This window comes from Synchiropus splendidus, chromosome 4 (genome assembly GCF_027744825.2).
Source record: "Synchiropus splendidus isolate RoL2022-P1 chromosome 4, RoL_Sspl_1.0, whole genome shotgun sequence".
Classification (NCBI taxonomy): domain Eukaryota; kingdom Metazoa; phylum Chordata; class Actinopteri; order Syngnathiformes; family Callionymidae; genus Synchiropus; species Synchiropus splendidus.
In genome coordinates this window covers 15,984,897-16,005,243 of record NC_071337.1, presented here as the reverse complement: position 1 = coordinate 16,005,243, position 20,347 = coordinate 15,984,897, and the positions used below count along the sequence as shown (strand labels likewise).

Below are 20,347 nucleotides of genomic sequence, written 5' to 3'. Positions count from 1 at the left end.
AAAAACACCAAGGCGAAACAGACTCACACACGCACGGCTCAAATACACACATTGAAAAGACACACCAGCACAAAGGGACAAGATGCGTATCCCCATGCATTAACATGGACACACTGAGAAACACACATTTATGTAGCACACACAGATTGAACACAAGGTCACAGGCTCACAGGCGGGCTGCAGCGCCCCCTCTGGCCTTTTTCTGTCACCATGATTCTTCTGATGATAATTAACATGACAAAGAAACACAGAAGACTGCAGAAGTTGGAGCAGAACATGAAGCGTCGGGAAAATTCTTGGAAAAATACCTCCTTGTGAGGACATTCAGCTTAGTTAGGACAATTTTCCCGATCTTAACAAGTTCAAAATAACTTGGTTACCTTTAACCTGGTTAGCCACTTGTTTTGGATGGTTAGGTTTTGGGTGAGAGGCTGGGGAAAGGGTTATGTCAATGAGAAACCTCCATAAATCCTAACAAATATAAATACAAACTTGTGCATGTGTGTATGGTGCCTGGGCGTACTTGAGCTTTATGCACATTTCTATTTCACTCTGTGCACGCATCCATGTACATGTGTGTGTGCAGCAGCAGCAGCAGCAGGCGACGCTGAGAGGAGCGCTGACCACTGAAGCAGCAGCTGATGATGATGATGATGATGATGACAATGACCTGAGGGGGGGGAGAAAGGAGGACCATGATCCTGCAGCTCGTCTTTGTCGGACTTTGTCAGAATAGGATTCGGCATCTGCAGCTCAGCACTTGTCACTTCCAGTTTCTCTGAGCCAACCACATTTGTGGCGTAAAATGTATTTAAAGATTCTAAACCAGGTTTCTTCTACAAATATTGTCTTTTTAATGACTTCATTTGCACAGAATGAATGCATCCTGATCTTCCTTTAATCTTTATCTTCAAGCGTTAAACTGAAATTTAAAAAATTAAATCAAAAAAAATTAAAAATTCCCTCAAATTCCCCCATATAAAAATAAATGGGGGAACTAGAGACTTTTACTAGAGACGTTAGACGTTAAAAAAATAACTAAAAAACACATATAATAATAATAATAAAAATGAAAATAAAATTATGAAAAACTAACCGGGTGAGATGTAACAACATAAATGTAAAATCTATAAATTATAACAAATAAAAGAATGAAAAGCTTAATACCAAATATTACTGTTATCATGTTTTCATGTTTGTTCAGTGAATATAAATTAAGAAAGATTGACAAGCTTAAGCAGTAAATAATCCCATTTTAAATTAAAGGGAGAAAAAAAACTTTTGGTAATAGTGAACAAAAGAAAAAAACAATAATGTCAATATAAAGACACACATCAAAATTCCAGCCTTAAAAATATCAACGTTGAGATTCTAAATAAGTCAGATGGCTCCATAATGCATTCTAAGATTGAAAAGTGAAGAGGATAAGATTCTGGAGAATGAGATTAGCACAACGGTTCTGCTGATGTCACAGCGGATGACATCACAACCAGTCATCACAAACACGTTCATAAAAAGAAAAAAAAAATCACTCAGTGGTTTTAGCACTGGCATCTTTTCACACTAGCTCATGAGCTCTTTGTCTCCAAATCCCCTGAACCGGATCAGACACAGACCCGCGTGTATCAGAGCAGAGCATCCCTCACACACACACACACACGCACACACACAGGTTCAGTGAGAAGTGCTGACCGTCAGCAAGTCAGCGCCTCACTCAGGTCCACGTGGGCCTCTGGGAGCTTTTGTCCTCTGGTGTCGTGTTGACTTCTGACATCCGGGTCGCTCTCCATGGCTCGGGCCAACAAAAGGTGTCGGCTCAGGAACTTAACAATGCGTACTTAATCGGTGACTGTAAATGAATCCCGGCTGAGAGTGGTGGTCTATGGCCTCCGCCCCTTGACTGGGGCCCAATTCAGACACATGGTGAAGAAAGAGCTGAGCCAGAAGACAAGGCAATCGAGATGATGTTGTTCAGGGAAAAGGAAGTATGGACGTCTCTATTCCAGCTGCTGCCCCAGCCACCTGAGCACTGATGACCACAGCCAGGTGAAATTGGTCAGTGTACTATTTTTGTGAGGCAGTTAAGCTGGATTCCACTCAGTATCGCCTCTAACCATTCGCTTCCTTCAGGTCAGAGGTCATATTTTGCTGCTCTGTTATTGATCCTGTGAAGAAATGAGCCCACTTCATCCGCTTAAGTTTTTTTTTTTTTACAAAACTTACTTTCCTTCCGCCTCCAGTTTAAAATGCCGCTATTAATTCAGAAATGTTTACAGGATTCTTCTGGCCGTGACATCATCATGCAATCATCCCACACTGTTGGCAGCAGCCATCTCAGCGGAGAGTTCAGCTGTCTCCAATGAACTCTGAACTTGCTACTCTCACCCACATATATAGGTTTAAAGCCATGATCCTCAGCTGGAACTCCACTCAACAGATGGCACGAGGGAAACCAGCGCAACCTGCTGTACCTTCAATGGCACGACGGCCCCCTCAGCCCTCCCTCCTTCCACTCCACTTTCCTCTGCCGACCTCCTCATCTGTCCCTCCATCTGTGGGACCATACATTATTAAACAACAGTCTTCATCCTGGACACTCAAGTGAGACAGCAAAGAAAGTGCTGACCAGCTCTGCAGACCAGCAGATGAGCCCAACACAAGACATGACGCTCAAAAGTCTCCAGAGTGAAACTGAAAGGAAAGGCAGTCACAGCTCCACCGCAGGGCTGAAGGATAGTGAATACGCATGGTGCCACAGCGAGTCTCACCTCCTTTATTCTGAGCGCCTCCATCTGTCAGGGCACCACTGTGAATGCCATTGCAAGTATATCGGCGAGATGACGCCATAGGAGAATGGGTTTAGTGAAAAACTAGTGTTTTGAGTTTTTCTTTTCAGATAAAAAGACGCAGTATATGCAAAAGACGTGGAAAGTCAGATGTTTACCATTGGCTGACTTCAGCTGTCAATCAATGGCACTGAACAAGGTTTGAGGTTGAAGGAAGTAGCTTATAATAATAAGCATTGTTTATATAGCACTTTTTAGAACGTTGTTCACAAAGAGCATCACATGCAAGACAAGAGGAGGAATTGCCATATTAATATCTTGAATGTCCAGATCTCAATATCGATCAATAATAACAACATACCGTTCAGCGGTACCGTATTTTGGTAGTTGACTTGTCAACAACTATCCTAACCATTAGTCGACAAGTCGGCGCACAGTGAACAAACACGCCAAGTTACGGACAGACAAAAAAGTGCCCTGTTACATTTTTCATTGTTTGGGTGGGTGAGCACAGCCTGTTGTACCAACTAGGAGGCAAAGCAGGAGCCTCTTTGGCCACACATGAATGGGTCACTCAACGGACTGACAGCTGTTTTGTGAGACTGAGAATCAAATAGCGTGGGTGAAGCAGGATGCTTACATTTAATATCAAATAAGCCATGGCCAAAACCCATTCAGAGGTCATTTGTGATTAATGGCAAGTTAATTATTTTGTATCGATTCTGAATGTACCTTCAAGGAAGATTTATCCAACACAAGTGGCCAATAATGTTTACAACGCTATTCTTTTAGGGTGTCTTTTTCACCTTTTCAGTGCCTCTGATGTCATGAAGAATTTTCTTTCTTGACAGTATCTGTAATGTTTAGATTAATTTCAGTGACAATGACAGCACTTTGGGATTAAAGAATGACATTGAGAAAAAGAACAATAGGAAGGTAAAGGAAAGCTAGTAAAGCAACCACCTGCTAGCTATGACTCAGCAGATGACATAATAAATAAGCTTATGTGGAAATTTTTAAAGGCCATAAGTATGAAAACAAGGATGGAAATCATCAATAAATCATAAAAGATTGAAAAAAAAATGGTGAGGTTGTGAGGATCTGTGTCTGTTGTTTGAGACGCTAATAAATTGCTATACCACGCACACACACACACGCACATTAAATGAATAAAAGCTCTCAGTTGGTCTCAGGGGAAACCCCACCACAAATCACTCAAAACATCTTCGATCGATAAACCAGACCGACACTCATTTTCATTACAACACACGAAACAGACACCTAAGTACTGTAAGTGGAGCTGTGAGGATGATGATGGTGATGATGAAAAACAGGAAGGTGATGACAGGTGACAGAGGCCCAACTGTGAGCCATTTTAAACGTCAAAGATGCCGAACAGAAGCATTTGCCAAGCAGGTAAACGTGACCTGGAGATGAGGAAGAGGAGGTTGTGAATGCTTCATCAAGAAGATGACTTTGTTACCATGACAACCACTGGTTGACTCACAGAACCAGGTATTAGATATATGGTGAGATATGAGCAGGTCTGGGCCACTTGGCTTCATCTGCTGCTCTCGCAACCCGATAACAGTGTTCCGAGCCATTGCAGTTGTACCAGAAGTATCAGCAGAAGTTGAAACAATAGCAATTGTAATAGGCAAAGAAAAAGCAGTGATGGTCGAAGTAGCAGTACTGCTTGCAGAAGTGGTGTCAGCAGTAGTACCACTCGTGGTAGATAAGAGTATCTATATTCCATAAAAAAAAAAGCACCAGCCGTTTGTGCTGAAGACACGCGCCTGAGCGGATCTGAAGACGCTTGCAGCTACTGTGTCACTCTGTGTCTGACAGAATCAGAGCAGGGAAGTTGGTTACTGTGACGAGTCGACTGGTTTTTTTTCACTCCCTGTGAAGATACTGGTGCGACCACACACACTTTCTAAACACCCGAACAAAACTGTCTTACTCAATGCATGTCCAACACACCAGGCAGGCTCCTAACCCTCAGTGAGACTCTTGGACTACAGGCATCTGCAGCACAGTCAGTGAGCGAAGCTGCGACTCCAACAATAAAACCCTGCATCTCTTCAGGAAAGCACTGAGTGTGAGGTGTCAGCATCGCCGCGGTGACAGGTTGACCTATTGTCGTGACACATCCAGCGCCGGGGGTCATCAGGGCTGAGGGAGCAGCACAAAAGGAGGTGTAAGGGAATGACAAAGATGGAGACGGATGGAAGAAGACAAAGAGGACAGAAGAGGAGACGAGACGGAGGAGGACAAAGAATCTCGGATCAAACAAACCAGTGGTTCAATATTGACTCCTGCTGCAGTCGGAGGCCCACTGGGCCCATCGGGTCGTTCCCAGATATCCATTGGCTGCTATTCAGCAAGACAGACGGGTACCGTTCCTCAGGAAAAAAAAAAGATCTGAACTGGACCTGAGAGCTTCATTTCAGTTGACTGCTATTTTAGGAAACACTCTAGCGACTTTCAAGTCGTGAGACTCTCAAATCTACATCGCGTCGCAGATACGCTGGAATTCAGTCAATGTTGACTTTGACGCAGAAGTGCAAACGCTGCTGGAAGGTTCTCAGACTGCAGACGAATCCGGAGGGGGTTGCTGGACACTGTCCAGAACTGTACCTCTGACACAGCTGACAGATCTGAGCAGAGCATAAGGTGTCACCATCCCTTACGTGAGAGATGTTGGGGATGTGTTTCGGACACGTCCGAAGTGGAGGAGGACCTGGGACAGACCCAGAAAACTGGAGAAATTCTGTCTCTCAAGGGGAGAGGAAAAACGTAGGCTGCTGCGCTGTGAAACAACTTCACATAAGATGGAAAGTGATTCTTTTTAGTTCAACCGGATGTTAGTAACATGCATGCGTACATAGATTTAACAGGAGCAGGAGTGAGCGCTTCTGCCCCTGAACGAGGCCATGGCGCAGTGCTGTAGTTTGTTTATGTTGTTGGATTTAAAAAAAAATAGAATATCAGATAAAAAACATACAATTTCTAAATCTAGACTATTTTAAGTAAAAAAAAAAACAATTTTAGTACGTAAAAAACTTCATCACCTTTCGTGAGACAACCATACACATGCGGTTACCAGTGAACGTCAGTTGGTAAAACGTGCAATTTCCGCTTCCAGCACCGGAATTTCCAGCGGACCAGATCAGGCAGTGACAACAAGATCATAACCAAGAAAGAGCGACACAATTGTCCAAGATGGCGGCCATGTTGCACATGCTCAGAACACCATGTGAAACTGTTCAAGTGGATAAGAGTTTGAGAAATAAATGAAATCCTTTCCTAGTTAGTCAATTTCCAAACAACTCTGAGAGGTTTATTGGGCTCCATTAAGCCTTCTGAGACGTACAGAAGCTTCTATGATTGAAGGAAGAAATTATCGATTACTAATAGATTAGCACTGTGTTCAGAGCGAGCTTGACACTCACAGTCAGAGCTCTCTTTCCCCCTTCATCTATGACGTAAAAAAAAAACTTCATTATTCGTCATAAAGTTGGGATTAAGATGTTTTTTCAGAAACAAATCATTCAATTGGTCAGGAATTTAACAAAAAATCTGGTTACAACACAACACACATGATCCAGCTACTTTTGCATGTCAATGGGATTTACCATTGAGGTTAGCTTTCAGTTAGCACTTGCCAAACCACCCGTTCTGTTGACACAGTCATACCAATATTTGTTTCACTGAGTTGCCATAGATACCATCTTTTAAATGGTATACTCAAGAAAATAGTAGGTACTCTGTAAAAACAATTGCAAAAGCACCCATATTACTTCCAAAATCCACCATCAGCCGACAATTATGACAACAAACTTAACTGAGACATTAATGTTGGTGAAAAGATGGATGTTCATGTTTCAAACAGATCATCTCAGGTGCACCAGAGTCGACAAAATACAGATGACAAATGCAGAGTTCATGTCTGTGTAGTCGAGTCCAGACACCATCCAAACATCTCCCTCGTCTGCTCCACACATTTATCATTGCAGCAGTTTTGGTTTTCACTGAAATGTCAACACAAGCGGCCCAGACGCCCAACTTTTGTCAGGAAAACAGTATCTATTTTAATATTCAGTCAAAAAGTCATTAAAATAACCCGGCAGCTGAAAACCCTTTGAGGAAACGCCGTCCTCTTAACCCACATACTCCCGACTGCTGCCTCCCTGACAACATCACCGACTCTCACTGAAGGATCAGGACGCAGGGAATGAGCTGTGACATCAAGACGAGAACAGATTTTTAAATTTTCAGACCAATCGATTTAGCAGCGCTGATGGACTTGGTGAGGTTTTGGTGGGACAGCTTTCACTCTCCCACCAAAACACCCACACACATGTCCCGTCGGACCAAAGTGCTGAGTGGACGATCGCATCAAAGCAAAACAAGGTGAGTGGAGCTCGCTGCCTGTGATTGGACGCAGCAGCTGCCAGAACAGCCAGAGCAGCACATTGAGGGGCTAAGCCAGACACCATCACGGCAAAAGTGAATAACAGATGAAGAAGTGACGTAGAAAAACAAAAGCCGAGACATGCCTTGTCATTGTCTGCCTCATACTGAAGAAGCTCTTTCGGGATACTGTGACACTTACATGAATCAATTACAGTAAAGCAAGTAGACCTCTGTACCCAACAGCAGTCATTCGCCAACCTAAGTTAGATATCTATGTAAACGAAAATACAATCTGCCTGAAAACAACGCAGATGTTTGTGAAAAGAACAAATGCACTACAGGTCAAACTACTCCACACTAATATTGCACTGACGAAACTACAATACTAGTGAATTATAACAGAAGATGCTAGCAACTGACCGTGTCATAACAGACCAGGGTTTTGACATCCAACAATGCCGCGATGACCTTTTGTTAGTGTCTGTCTGGTACGAAAAAGTTTCCCAACAGAACGGCATCAGCATTAAGTAGACGTTGTTCCGTAACAATATTAATGGAGGACGAGCTACAATGCTAGCAAGCCATCTTCAGTGGGCTAAAAACATGTGATTAGTAAAAGCGCTGTATTTTTTCAGCCACAGGGAAAACTAGAAAGATCATAATTCAAATCCCCCCAAAAAACATATTTAATTAACAAGAACGTCGACAGTGCGATATGGAAAAAAAGCTCTTTAACGGATCTTTGACCCAAATCCTGGCAGATCACTCCTGCGAGGGGGCGGGGTTGAGTCCATGCACCGGGATTATATTTGAACAGCATCAAATCTTCTAAGAATAACAGCTGTTGTGGTGTTCGGGATTACATTAATGCAGAAAAGCCAAAATAATATCATTTCACCTTTTGAGAATTTGAAGCCGAAAACACACATAGAGATTCAATAGAGGAGAAATCAAAACACAGGAGGAAGCGGTGTTTTGTGGGCTTTCATTTCGGCTCGTCTCTCTTTGCCGCGACAAGCCGACAGAGAACTGTCATGATTGAAGACGCTGCATTGTTCTATCTGTCTCTCTCATGCTGGATTCTTTCCACAATAAGACCTCAAGAAGTCTGCAACTTGGGGAAGGATCTTGTCTGTAGCCAAGCCAGGACATCCCTTTCTGTTCCAACTGAGAATCCTGATCTCATACGTAAGAGTTGAAAAATCTCATTCCAGTGAAGATCTGAGGGCTGGGTGTCAGATCCAAAAGAACTGGACAGAGATTCTGAACCAAACCACTGACCTTGTCGGCAAAAATGATGACCAGAACAAGAAAAAATGATCTACGTTAATAAACTATTACAAGAAGGGGGACTAAAACCAAGAAAACTTGACACAATGTCACAATACGTCATAAAAACCAAGTGAACTATAAAATATTTTCCAGACTTGGACTACAGATCCGACCAGACCCAATATTGCTGATCAGGTTCCAGAGCAACACTGTGCTGCAGCTGCCAGCATCGCCTCTCCGCCATCTGTTCCTGTCGGAATCTCACCGTGCGACCAAAAAAACAGAACCTCCAAGCGCAGCGCTCACTTTCACCAGGCTGCACTCCACTCTTGAGTCGTTTTCCTGCCGACGTCTGGACACCTACGCAGGTGTCAGAGATGAGATCCACAAGAACCCAGAAGAAGCCAAAAATAGCTCTGAAAGGTCTGGATATTTCTGGTCCCAATATCGCCGGTGTTTCTATAGCAACAATCAAAGACTTTGCGAAGTAAAGTGTTGAAGTGAGTCCAGTCCATACCTCACTCACTTTTTGGAGTGAGAAATGTTGTACAGTTCAAGCACGAATTTACTCATCTTGACTTCCGCAAAAGATCACTTCCTGTTCTGGAGTTACAGAATAATTTTGTTTCAGCAAGTCTGCATTTTCTTGTCTTGATTATATATATAATTATGATTATTTTTCTGATGGTCAGGTTTCCATCATCTTCAATGAGACATCCATGTCTTCTTCAAGCATTTCCAATCGTCAATACTAGCTCAAGCTTTCTATTCTGAAATGAATTTGTAACATTTCACTCGTATATTGTGACCTCAAGATTTTTTTACATTATTTAAGGTTCATGCCAGCCTTTGTAATTTTCCTTTTTCACGACAAAGTTGTGTTTTTCTATTGTCATCTTTAGCTCATAGAAATGTTTGTGCCGTTATAGACATGGAGATGTCTTTGTCATGGCCCAACTTTTAATTTTCATTGCGTTTGTCATCCACGTAATCTAGCTAACCATTTAGTCATGTTCCACAAACTTTTAGTTTCCAAGCTGGCTATGAATGCTGCATTTTTTTCATGACAATAGAGATATTTTCCTTTTTAACAACTAAACTTTTGTTTGGACGTTTAACCATTATTCAGTGTATTGTGCCTTCTACGTGACTTCCTGTGAGTGAGTTGAGTTTTTCAGAATTGTTCAGAATTCATTTAACCTTTGATTTGAGTCAATAAAAAAATCTCTTCATTGAGTCACCTGAGTTCAGTTACTAAGCAAAAGTATGAATGTTTCGCCACAGCAATGACGTCCAATTATGACCACAGCACCCCTTGGGTACACAGACATCACCACACAATAAAACTTGATAACAAAAACACAATGTTTCAGAGTGGGACTCAAAAGTCACCAAACAATCTGGAATATAAAATACCTGCTTCAGACTCACAGGAGTAGATATAGGAGAATTTAATGACTTCAGTCTTGTGAACCAAGGGGCGATGGGAAGATAATCTGAACCTCTGTTGTGCTAAACGTGTCTTTATGGAATCTAATCTGATGATCAAGCAAGAAGATAAAATAATCTGTGTCATTTCATTATCAATCTAATGAAATATCTCATGGCTAACTTGAATTCAACTTACTTTAATTGTACAAATACCCAAAGAGAAAATATGAATAAACCAAGTCACATGCCCACATAATCCACTTAATCTACCAACTACCGCTGTCAAAAGTGTCCCTGAGGGAAAATGACATAAAAGAATTATCTAGTCTTTTCTCAAGTGTTTTTGTTGCAGCGAAACAAGGTTATCCGAGCAAAATTATCAATTATCTCATATTAAATCTGCATGTTTTCAGCCTAGTGGAGTGGAATCCTCCACCCTGAACTGTACAGCAACATCATATATAGTCGAGGGTCCTTTCTCAACAGATGACTGATTATAATCTCAAACTACAAGGCACCATTATTTAAGAAAGTTTTCTTTAGACTCTAAAATTCACGACATCATGATACAAAGCAGTCACTCCATGAAAACTTAAATTCAGAATGTAGCTGTTATAAATAATCCAACGCAAGGATCTATGAAATATTTATCCTGTCGTTTCTCAAATTGAGCACACAGTCGCACTAATCTTGCTATTTGATGGACAGTGTCCCTGGTAATTTCATATTAAATTTCAACAAAGAATGAAGACGTTGCAAACGGGGGTCCACTCAGTGAAATAACTGAATCTTTCTCTCGAATCTTAAAAAGAAAAACACTCAAGAAACAACTTAAAAATATACATGATTTGACTGCCAGAACAGTGTCAAAAGACAATTTGTTTCAGTAGGTTAATAAATCCAGATTGCGTTGCCTTCACCATAGTATTGTATAATCTGCTATTTAAATCAGCAAATTATCATTTCTGAAAGTCATAAATAATCCTGCCAGATTATAAATAATGAATATAATCTGACGACCAGGGCCAGATCAGAAGTGTAGATTTCTTTAACTCGGACTATATGATAAACAGAGGGAAACTTCATACTGAGTGTAGTTAATCCAGATTGCGGTTGAAAGGTGTTGACGTTCAATAAACGATATAACCGGGATGTATTGCTAACTGATCTACAATTTTACATTGAAAACACAACACGAGATAATAAAAAACCGTTATTCGGGAGATCACGTGTCTGATGGAGTGAATCTGCAGGTGAAATAATCCAGCTGCCGCATCCTGTGCAGATTAAGGGACGTAATCTGACTATTGAGGCCAATTTATTATCATTCCGGAGATAAAATCCGCTCCAGCAGTCGCTGCCATCAATCAGTCAAAAGGTTAATGGATCACAAGGCGAGCTCTAGATGCAGGTCCAGATCTTAATCCGGGCCTGAGTGCGAGTTCATTCTCCCTGCGTCTGTTTTCATCCCACCACTGTAAATATGACGGAGAACCACCGGCAACGTCTGCGGGCCTAGGCGCACCGGCGGCACGGACAACGGACCCGCATCCTCGCGGTGGAACCGTCGGCCCGGTTCAGACGCTCCAGTGTCCATGTTAGAATAAAGACGTGATGTGATGGACGGTGGCGATTTTACCTGCTGAACCCTGCGCGGCGGGAGACGCGTTCACTGACCGCACTTCAGTGGGAAAAGGCGTTTTTGAACAGGGGAAAAATAGAAATGGAAGGATGAAACTCACCGGCAGCTGGTTCCTGGTCCACCGATGCTGCAGAGAGATGAGGTGTGTGAGTGTGTGGGGGGAGTGTGTGTGTGTGTGTGAGACAGATTGTGTGTCTGTGTGTGTTTGCGTGTGTGTGGGTCGGAGCTGCAGCAGCTTCACAACCAGCAGCGGCCAAAGATCGTCTCTGTTGCTGCTGCTGACAGGGAGTGTCACTCGGAGTCTGTGACGAGAAAGCAAACGGTTGTTAGGAGTCACACATAAAACGCTGGTATTTTGGATACGTGCCCCTCGTCGAATTTGAAAGAAAATAAAGGCATTCTCTCTGTAAAATCCTCGGGTTCCGTTTTACCGGCTCTTATACGAAGAGATGGAGACTCACGTGGACGTTACTTTGCACGTTTCTCTATTTTTCTAGCGTAACTCTAGTGTCACAGCGTACATACCGTACGTACCTTACCAACCACACAATTATACAGCGCCTTAATAATAACATATTCAACAATACACAAAGAAATAGTCTTACTAAACACAGGAACTAGGTAAATATATAAATTTCAAACGAGAGTACCAGGAGAAATGTCACCCTTCAGTCCGAATTTCAAAGTGGGAGTAAAAAAATGTCGCAGGGTTCCCTGAGCCGCCATAGAAAAAAAAAAAAAAAAACAACTTAACAGTGCAAACCGTAAATATGGGGTCGCACTATTAACCACGATTACCGTACTGAGTGATATGATTTGACAAGACTACAATCCAGTTGAAGTGAGACGTCTGTCAGAGAGCCCAGCGTTGCCGAGGCGCCCCCTCTGGCAGGAAAGAGTGGTGCAGCTGACAGGAGCGAACAATGAACAACACACTTTTGAAATAATGCGAATTATTATTTTCAACTTAGCAGAATGGTGATTCCAATAGCATTTGCTCAGGCCACGTGGTGTCGTTGCTACGACAATAAATGGCGTAGATAGTTTTCCAAAACTATTCGAAACGGTAATTGGCATTTTCGGTTTCCAGAGTGATGTGAACGAAGGAGTGGAAGAAACGAGATGCAGGACAGTGAGGAGAGGAGAACACAGATGGAGAAGAATGAAAAGCTGAAGAAAGACATGTTGTAGAAAGAGCACTGCTGATGAGAAGATGCAGGAGGAGGAGCAAAGGAAGGGAAAAAGAAAGGGAAGGAGCTAAGACAAGGAAGCAAAAGAGAGAAAAATGGAGCAAGGGGGAAAGAAGAGGGAGACAAAGTAAGTGAAGAGGAGAAACATGAAGGACATGAGGATGAGAGAGAAAAACAGCTGAAAGAGGGGGATAGGCAAGAGCTAAAAGGCAGATGACAAAGGGAGGATGGGAAGAAAAAGAAATGAATGCAATGAAAAAAAGAGGGATGTGAAGATGAAGAAAAAGAGGGGCAAACTCAGGTTAACAAGGAAAGGGGGAAGAAAAAGACTGAGATGGCATGAGAAGAGGTGAGTGGGGAAAAGCATAAAGGAGGAGAAGAACGTTTACTCCATGTGGGAACAGGAAGCAGAGAAGAAAGTGAGAGGGAGGAGAAATCAAAGATTCAGAACATGAGATGATAAAGAGAAGCAGGTGGAAAGAGTATCAGAGGGAGTGAGTCCGGGTGAAAGAGGAGAAGATTGATATGAGAAAAGGAAGGATAGTGAGCAGGTTCCTAGTGTCAGACACCTAAGATAAGAGAACAAGAAAACGACTGTCTGACCAGTAGGTGGTAATGGCAGATTTGGTCACATGACACTCAAAGTCTTACCTGGTACGAGCAGTTGAGTTTCTCCAGTCGTTTCTTTGAGTCTCGTGTTCCTCTCCTTCACAGGCTCACCTGCGCGGCCAACAGCAGTCATGTGACTCACTGACTCGGAGCATTTGCAGCGCTGAAAACAAAGTGCTGACTCATGTTCTCGCATATTTGCATTGAACGTTGGCTGATGGTTGATGAAGACCAAAGTTGCAAACACTATACTGTTGCTAGGCAACGTCGGTGGAATCAGGATCACAGCCTGAGCAGCAGACAGACCTGTTGCACTTCATGTAAATACCCTAGTCTGACCAGGACACAGACACTGACAAACACATGGTGAGAGACAAGCACATCTCTTGAGGAAAGTCTAAGGAAAGATACAGTGAAAGAAACAATCACAAACTGCAATAAAATGATTGCAGGAGACACAGGAAGAGAAGTAGACAGGCAAGAGAGAGAGAAAAAGTAAATAGAGGCAGGCAGAGACAGCAAAGAGGAAGAGGCCATTTGCAAATACATATAGGGACAAAAGCAGAGAGGGTTATTACGTGGTGAGGGAAAAAAATCTGAAAGTTGACATAACATGAACAGTATTGGGACCTAGAAAAATAAAAAATCTGCCCTCTTTTAGTTCTGTGGGCAAAGAACTAAAGAGCCCATCATCCACCTCTCTGTCATTTCTTTCTCAAAGTCGCCACACAGCCCCAGGTACCTCTGCAGCCCATCACTCCACTGTCCTCCAGTTCAATCCCCTGCCACCATTCTCGCCCTGCTGCTGTTTGCTGTCACCGTCTACTCAGTCTCTGTGCCTCGCCTGCCAGCAGCCTGTCTCCCCAGTTTGAAATGGCACAGACAATTAGGCGACAGAATTTATTTCAGGGTTTCAGTGTTAAATGAATTATCAGTAACAAAGATAGATTCCAGACTGTTTGTGAGCTCCAACATGCAGCTTCACAAAAAAGCCCAAATCACTTAAATTGTAAACACATTCTTTATTTTCAGTTTCCTGACAAGGTGCTTCAAGTTTTATTTCATCTTCAGGGAATCAAGTCAGCAAGTACTTGTCTGGATTGAATCAACCCTCAGATTAGACTCCAAAACACAGAGGAGTTGGTAAACACTTTAGTGAGAGAACATCAACAGTGAAATCTGTCAGAACACCTTCAGCTTATTTGTAGAATTGAATTCCTTTTGCCAGTTATATTTTGCTTTATAAAAAAATGAAAGAAATTAAAAAGAAACATGTTGATTTTAACATCAAATGTGAACTCTGGTTTTGTAAATTAAACAATTCATTTAAAAAGAGTTCAGTGATTTTGGTCAGTGATTTTTTGTTTGATAAAATATCACCATAAAAGTGCTGTGTGGTGGTTAAATTAGTTGGTTGTTGGTCTTAATGCAAGAGAATGTGACAGAATCCTTGTTTCACCTTCTCTAACACTGCCATGGTAGTGAGTCAAGTTTTAAAGGTTAAAAATGAAATCAGTGTGTTTCCTGGCAATACTGTGAACAACATCATCATGGTTGAAGGTTTCTGTGCTTGGACGCCCAAAAACGTTGATTCCAGTCTCTGCTGTCCCGCTCCACTTCCCTCTCATACCTCCTATAGTTTGGAACGGAAGGGTGGACCTTCATACATTGCAGCCTTCAGCTTGGCCCACTCGGCCAACCTCTGAATGGCACCCTTTTCCTGGCCCAGAACGCTCGCTGCCTTGCGCAGCTTGGCGTCATTGCGCTCCAAGTAGCGCTGGCCCTCAGCCATCAGGAAGTCCAGCTTGTCCACGCGGCTCTCGTTCAGCGGGACATCCTCACTCATGTGCGGGTTGAAGCGGAAGTAGGTGTCCGGGGGCAGCAGGGCGTCAAGCATGGTGTGGACCTCTGATCAGAAGAATCATGACGGAACAGCAACTCATTCGAAGCAAGTTCAACAGACACAGAGTAGCACTGAACATATTCACTGATTCTCCCTGAAATGTTACTGACACCAGCCGCTCAGCTGAGTAAACACTTTAATCAAAACCTGATCTATAAGAAGTGTTATGTTGTGGTCACCTTCTGTGTCAGTGGCGCTGCTGATCACGTTGGTGAGCTTGTCCTTCAGGCTGGTGTACGTGGTCCCGTTCTTGCTAGTGGTCTCGTGACGCCCGGTGCCCAGAGACAGCACGCACTGCAGCGGTGTGTTGGGCCACAGACATTTGCACTCGTGGATGGCAAGTGCCGTCGGGTTGTTGATCAGGAGGCCACCGTCCTGTCGAGGGCGACATGTTCACTCACCATGTTTTCATGATCTTATATAAGTGGATCAGTACTCCATCAATACTACGTGCTAGATCAGGTTTGACCGCAGTATAGAGGTTGAGTCTGAGGTTTAGAGGTCTAGTGCCCCCTGGAGGGATGCACACCTGGTGCAGGTCTTTGCCCAACACGAACTCCTGGAAGTAGCCAGGAGCGGCAGACGAGGCTCGGATGGCCTGCCACATCTTGTGCTGACAGTCTCCAGGGTAGTGGGACCGGACTCCGGGCATCAGCCTGTAGTTCCTGAACACGAAGGCTTTCAATGGGAGACCCCTGTTGACGATGGTGCTCACTGCTGACACCTGGTGGACACAAAACGGTCATCAGCAAAGCTCATATATGTATGTAACCCATAATGGTGGAACTCACTTTGGGACAGTGGGGATCTCGGGCACTCTCAATCATCCGGCCCTCGCCCATACGCTCTCTATTAACACAAACAGTTGTTAAGAACCAAAACCACCCTCCTGAAGGGCCAGATTCTGTAACTAACTTGAGGATGTTCTCCCAGATCTCGCTGTCGTAGAAGGCATGGCTCCATCCCATCTTGACTGTCCCCACGATGACGTTCTGCTTGAAGACATCGGAGCCCAGCTTGCGGTACATCTGCTCGCACTCCTGCAGGGGGATCTTGAAGATGCCCAGCATGAAAGCCAGGATGGCTCCTGAGGACGGGGAGACATTGAGAGAAGCCACACACAGAGACCTTCTCGACTGGAGCAACCACTGACCAGTGCTGACTCCGCAGATGTAGTCAAAGAGTTGGTGGACTCGCTTCCCCGTCAGGGTCTCCAGCTGGTGGAGGGTCTGCAGCGCTAGAAGCCCTCTGGACACGGCAAAAAAGATTGAATATTGTCACTGTGTTTTCTTTTTCCTGTGGTTTCCTTGTTAGCAATCATAACTTCCTATGGATCTTCATGTGACCCTTGAACTGAGATCCCCAGGAGCGGAAACTACATTCCCTGTTTGAAGCGTTGAAGATGATGTCCATGCCTCACGGCTGGAATTTGACAATGATTTACACATGACTCACCTGGTTCCGCCTCCGTCTATCGCAAGGACTCGAATTCCTCGCCCTCTAACAGGATCGTTGTAGCCAATCAAAGCCAGCGCCTCTCTGACCGCCGCCTGCAGTCGCACATCAGACGCCTGACGCAGGCGCAACAAGCACGGCAGCGCCCCTTCCTGGACAGACCACAGCATCAGCCGTGAGAAACAAAAGGATGACAGTACAACTCTCTTTGCAGACGATGCCCACTTCTACCTTGCTTGCGACGCCCCGAGTTTCTGGGAACTCAAGCAGGTGAACACTGAGCTGCTCTACCCGATCGGTCAGGATTCGAACATCTGTGACTCTCTGGAGACCTTTGACCAGAGATCGGGTCCTGTTGTCCACACTGACTCGGGCAATGATCTGAATGCACAGCCCAAACATTACCGATGTTACAAAACCCTCAATGGACTCAATGTCAGTCTACTGTTCAATAAGTAATCAATTAAACCACCAAACAACATTGAAATGCATTAAAAACTCATATATTGCAAGGATAAAACAATTCATTAACACAGGCAATAAATTATTGTAGATGTAGCACTTAAATTTACAAGAAAGAGACGTGTCAAACCGACTAACCGAAGTCAATAAATGTGAATAAATTGTTTAACTAAGCTTGATGCTTATGATGATGAGGATTTTAACTGAGACCAGTAAAGCATATCTAATCCAATTCAACGATTTCACACAACTTCATCCGATGTCTGTCACAGGACTACACTATGATGAAGCTCAATTAGCTAGTGAATCCATAAACACAAGCATCAATAACATTATAAATACTCCACCTTCTCCCTCTGAGCCAGCAGGCGGCGCTGTGCTTCTTCTTCCTCGTTCTTCATCTCAGTCTCCTTCACTGGCGTCTCCTCAGAAGCTGCTGGATGTTTCTCCGATGTTCCACTTTTGGTATCGGACCGGAATTTGGGCACCAGCGGAGCAATGTAGCTCCCGACAAAGGCCTGCACACTGGGCCGTGGGTACGATAGGTACTGTGTGAAGCCTTTTTTGGGAGAACTGGTCGGAGCTGGCTGGACAACAGGAGCGGTCGAGGGTTCTGGAGCTGAGGCTGTGGAAGGTTTGGGTTCAGGAGGCTCCGGGACGTGCTGCTCCCCACTAGTCTGGCCGAAGTAACTGTTGATATGCTGAGCGAGCGTCCGGTAGGTGTCGTCCATGTTGGTACTCAGGGTTGAGGGATGGAACAGCTGTAGGCTGGGTTTGGGCTTCAGGTCAGAGTCCGACATTTCCTTGGGTTGGTCCACGTGATGCTCAGTGGCTGCATCTTTACAGCTCAGCGTCTCGGCTTTGACCAGAACCTTCTCCACACTGGTGCCGTCGGAGCTTCCAGGCTTAAGGCGAGAGAACTTGGAGATGAAGTCGGTGTTGCCGACAGCTTTGGTCACATTGTCCAACGTGCTCCTGATACGAGACATGCGTCTGCTGAGTCAGCACCTCAGACATCCATCAGAAGCAACGATGAACAGGTCACCATCATCACCCAGCTGACAGTTACTAATGGGGACACGGTGAGTCACCTGAAGTCAGAGAAAGACAGAGTTATTCAATAAGAATACATTAAAAATACACGCCTTTGTAAAACAACTTTTTTCTCATGGGTAACCAATTTTGTTAGCATTAAAAATGAACATATTTGAGTATGACCATTCATTATTGTTACTACTACTATTTCCCCAGGATATCTAATCTAATATTCTGGTGACTAAAGATACGAATCTTTGTCATGATACTTATTAACACTACCCCATGCTGCAGTGTCCAAACACCAACCCCGCTGCTGTCAGAAGACCCGTCTCCATGGGAACGGTTCCCTAACAAAAACATGACTGCTGAGGACAGGACTTTGTGACAGAACTGCTCATCAAAACATAAGAGCAGAACTTGGCACCTATTGATCCACAACCGGTCTGGTTCTGTGGAAGACTCAGGGTCGAAATGGAGGAATCCAGCAGTTCGAGTGGCCTGGATCTGCCTGCCGAGTCCATAACACTGACCAACTACCTGCGGAGCCCACATGAGACTGACTTTGTGGTGAAACAGAAGTGTCCTGCTCCTGATGATGATGGTGAGAAGCAGTGGGACATGGTCAGCTGGGTCGCCAGTCAACACTTCTCTGAGACCGTGGGTAAGAGGCAGATTTCAGAACACATCCGAACGTGGGACCTCCCTGCGTGCTGGTTCTACAGCCTGGACTTCCTGGGTTCCCTCGATGAGCCGGACCGTACTTTCTACCACTACCAGGCCCGCTTCAGCACCCCGACACCCCGGGCACCGATCAAAAGCACGGCCAGCGTCTTCTTCATCGTTGACGTGTCTCGGTCCAAACACCCAAGTCGTCGGCCCGTGGACACCCACTTCGTGGTGGAGTCGAACCGGCTGGTGCACACGCCGGGTCGGGGACAGTTCCGGGAGAAGTGGCTGTCGGACGTGATCGAGAGCAAACGCGCTCTGAGAAGACGGTATCTACCCTGAACCGACACCGAACCACCGGTTTCTGGAGCCTTTCGAAGATGCTACACTGCTGTTAGCTTGTTTTGATAGCGGGTGGCTAATGCTACTGCTACTTTTGCGAGTTCATGTTGACGCAACATTTATCGGTTTCAAATATGCAGAGCTTTGGCCAGTGTGTGTGAGTTTTCATTCAACTTTTAAGACAAAGACTACGGCGGAGTTAGGATGTGAAATGCTAACATAAACACGCGTTTAATAGCCATTAGCCTAAAGCATCTATGTGAAGATTGAAAACATGACACTTTGATGAAATACCGCCTTACCGAATGAATGGTCTTTCGAGACGTTCCTTGAATATATATACATATATATATCAACGTTTCAGTCGCAGCACTGTTTGGTAAACGTTTGTCGCGGATGTCGTGACGTCATGCTGGAGTTTTGAAACATGCAATGTTTGATACAGCCTATGGGTGGCGACATAACAAACGTCAATGTTGACCATCCGCTGCTGACGTGAATTTCACAATAAAGACTTGTTTTGTCTTCTGCTTTTCATGATTGCACTACCGTTATGTAATGATCAATTCACAAACACATGAAGAATGTTCAACAGGAAACTAACTCTCAAGTTCGACAAGAAAACACTGGCCATGGTGTGACTGCCGTTTGTTACAGAAAAAAAAATCCGCTTTATGAAGACAATTTTGGATCAAGAAAAAATATTTCAAGAAGACCTTGACGGTCATGAGGACCAGGTCATGAGGGTCGTCACAGAAAAAACAAAAAATAATTTAACCATTTGCTGAATCACCGCGAGTCAGCAGAGGCTTTTAAATCCCGTGTTTATTAAACGGACCAAAGAGAGAATTGGTCTTGATCGCAACAACCGTTTTAAGCAAAAGAAAAGTTGATGTTAAATTCAAATTCACGAATGTTTACAACAGCTAGAAATGATTGCTTAGAAAATGGTTCATTGAAATGTGTGACACTAACTTGAGTTTAAGAGGAAACGGCGGTACGCGAAGCCGGAAATTGAAGGGTGATGCCTCTCTTGCGTCTTTCCGGCTCCTCGCCAAGCTCCACGTGCGCTTTGTTTCCACCAATCAGCACGCTCGACGTAACAGCATCCAGAAACGGACCAATGGCGTTG

The 20,347-nt window shown here is 44.1% G+C and overlaps 2 protein-coding genes across 4 annotated transcripts in view; both read right to left on the bottom strand.

Moving 5' to 3' along the window:
* nrcama (neuronal cell adhesion molecule a) overlaps nt 1-12,355 on the bottom strand; it is a 31,517-nt gene extending 19,162 nt beyond the window's left edge. For both annotated transcript variants that reach the window (XM_053861728.1, XM_053861729.1), the window contains exons 1-2: nt 12,201-12,355; nt 11,651-11,852 (exon numbers count right to left, since the gene is read on the bottom strand). The gene's annotated coding sequence lies outside the window, so the exon portion shown is untranslated. The remainder of the gene's footprint in view (nt 1-11,650; nt 11,853-12,200) is intronic.
* Nucleotides 12,356-14,236: 1,881 nt separating this feature from the next.
* Nucleotides 14,237-20,258, bottom strand: LOC128757229 (calcium-independent phospholipase A2-gamma-like). 2 transcript variants are annotated; one of them, XM_053862337.1, is made up of 10 exons: nt 20,191-20,258; nt 17,517-18,260; nt 16,939-17,088; nt 16,708-16,859; nt 16,406-16,500; nt 16,168-16,339; nt 16,044-16,101; nt 15,782-15,976; nt 15,432-15,627; nt 14,237-15,257 (listed from the first exon to the last, which is right to left on the bottom strand). In XM_053862337.1, exons 2-10 carry the CDS (start codon nt 18,156-18,158, stop codon nt 14,983-14,985), a joined length of 1,935 nt encoding a protein of 644 aa, XP_053718312.1. In that variant the 5' UTR covers nt 18,159-18,260; nt 20,191-20,258; the 3' UTR covers nt 14,237-14,982. The 2 variants fall into 2 exon arrangements, with proteins under 2 accessions (XP_053718312.1, XP_053718311.1); XM_053862336.1 differs by lacking the exon at nt 20,191-20,258 and adding an exon at nt 19,518-19,737.
* Nucleotides 20,259-20,347: the final 89 nt, after the last annotated feature.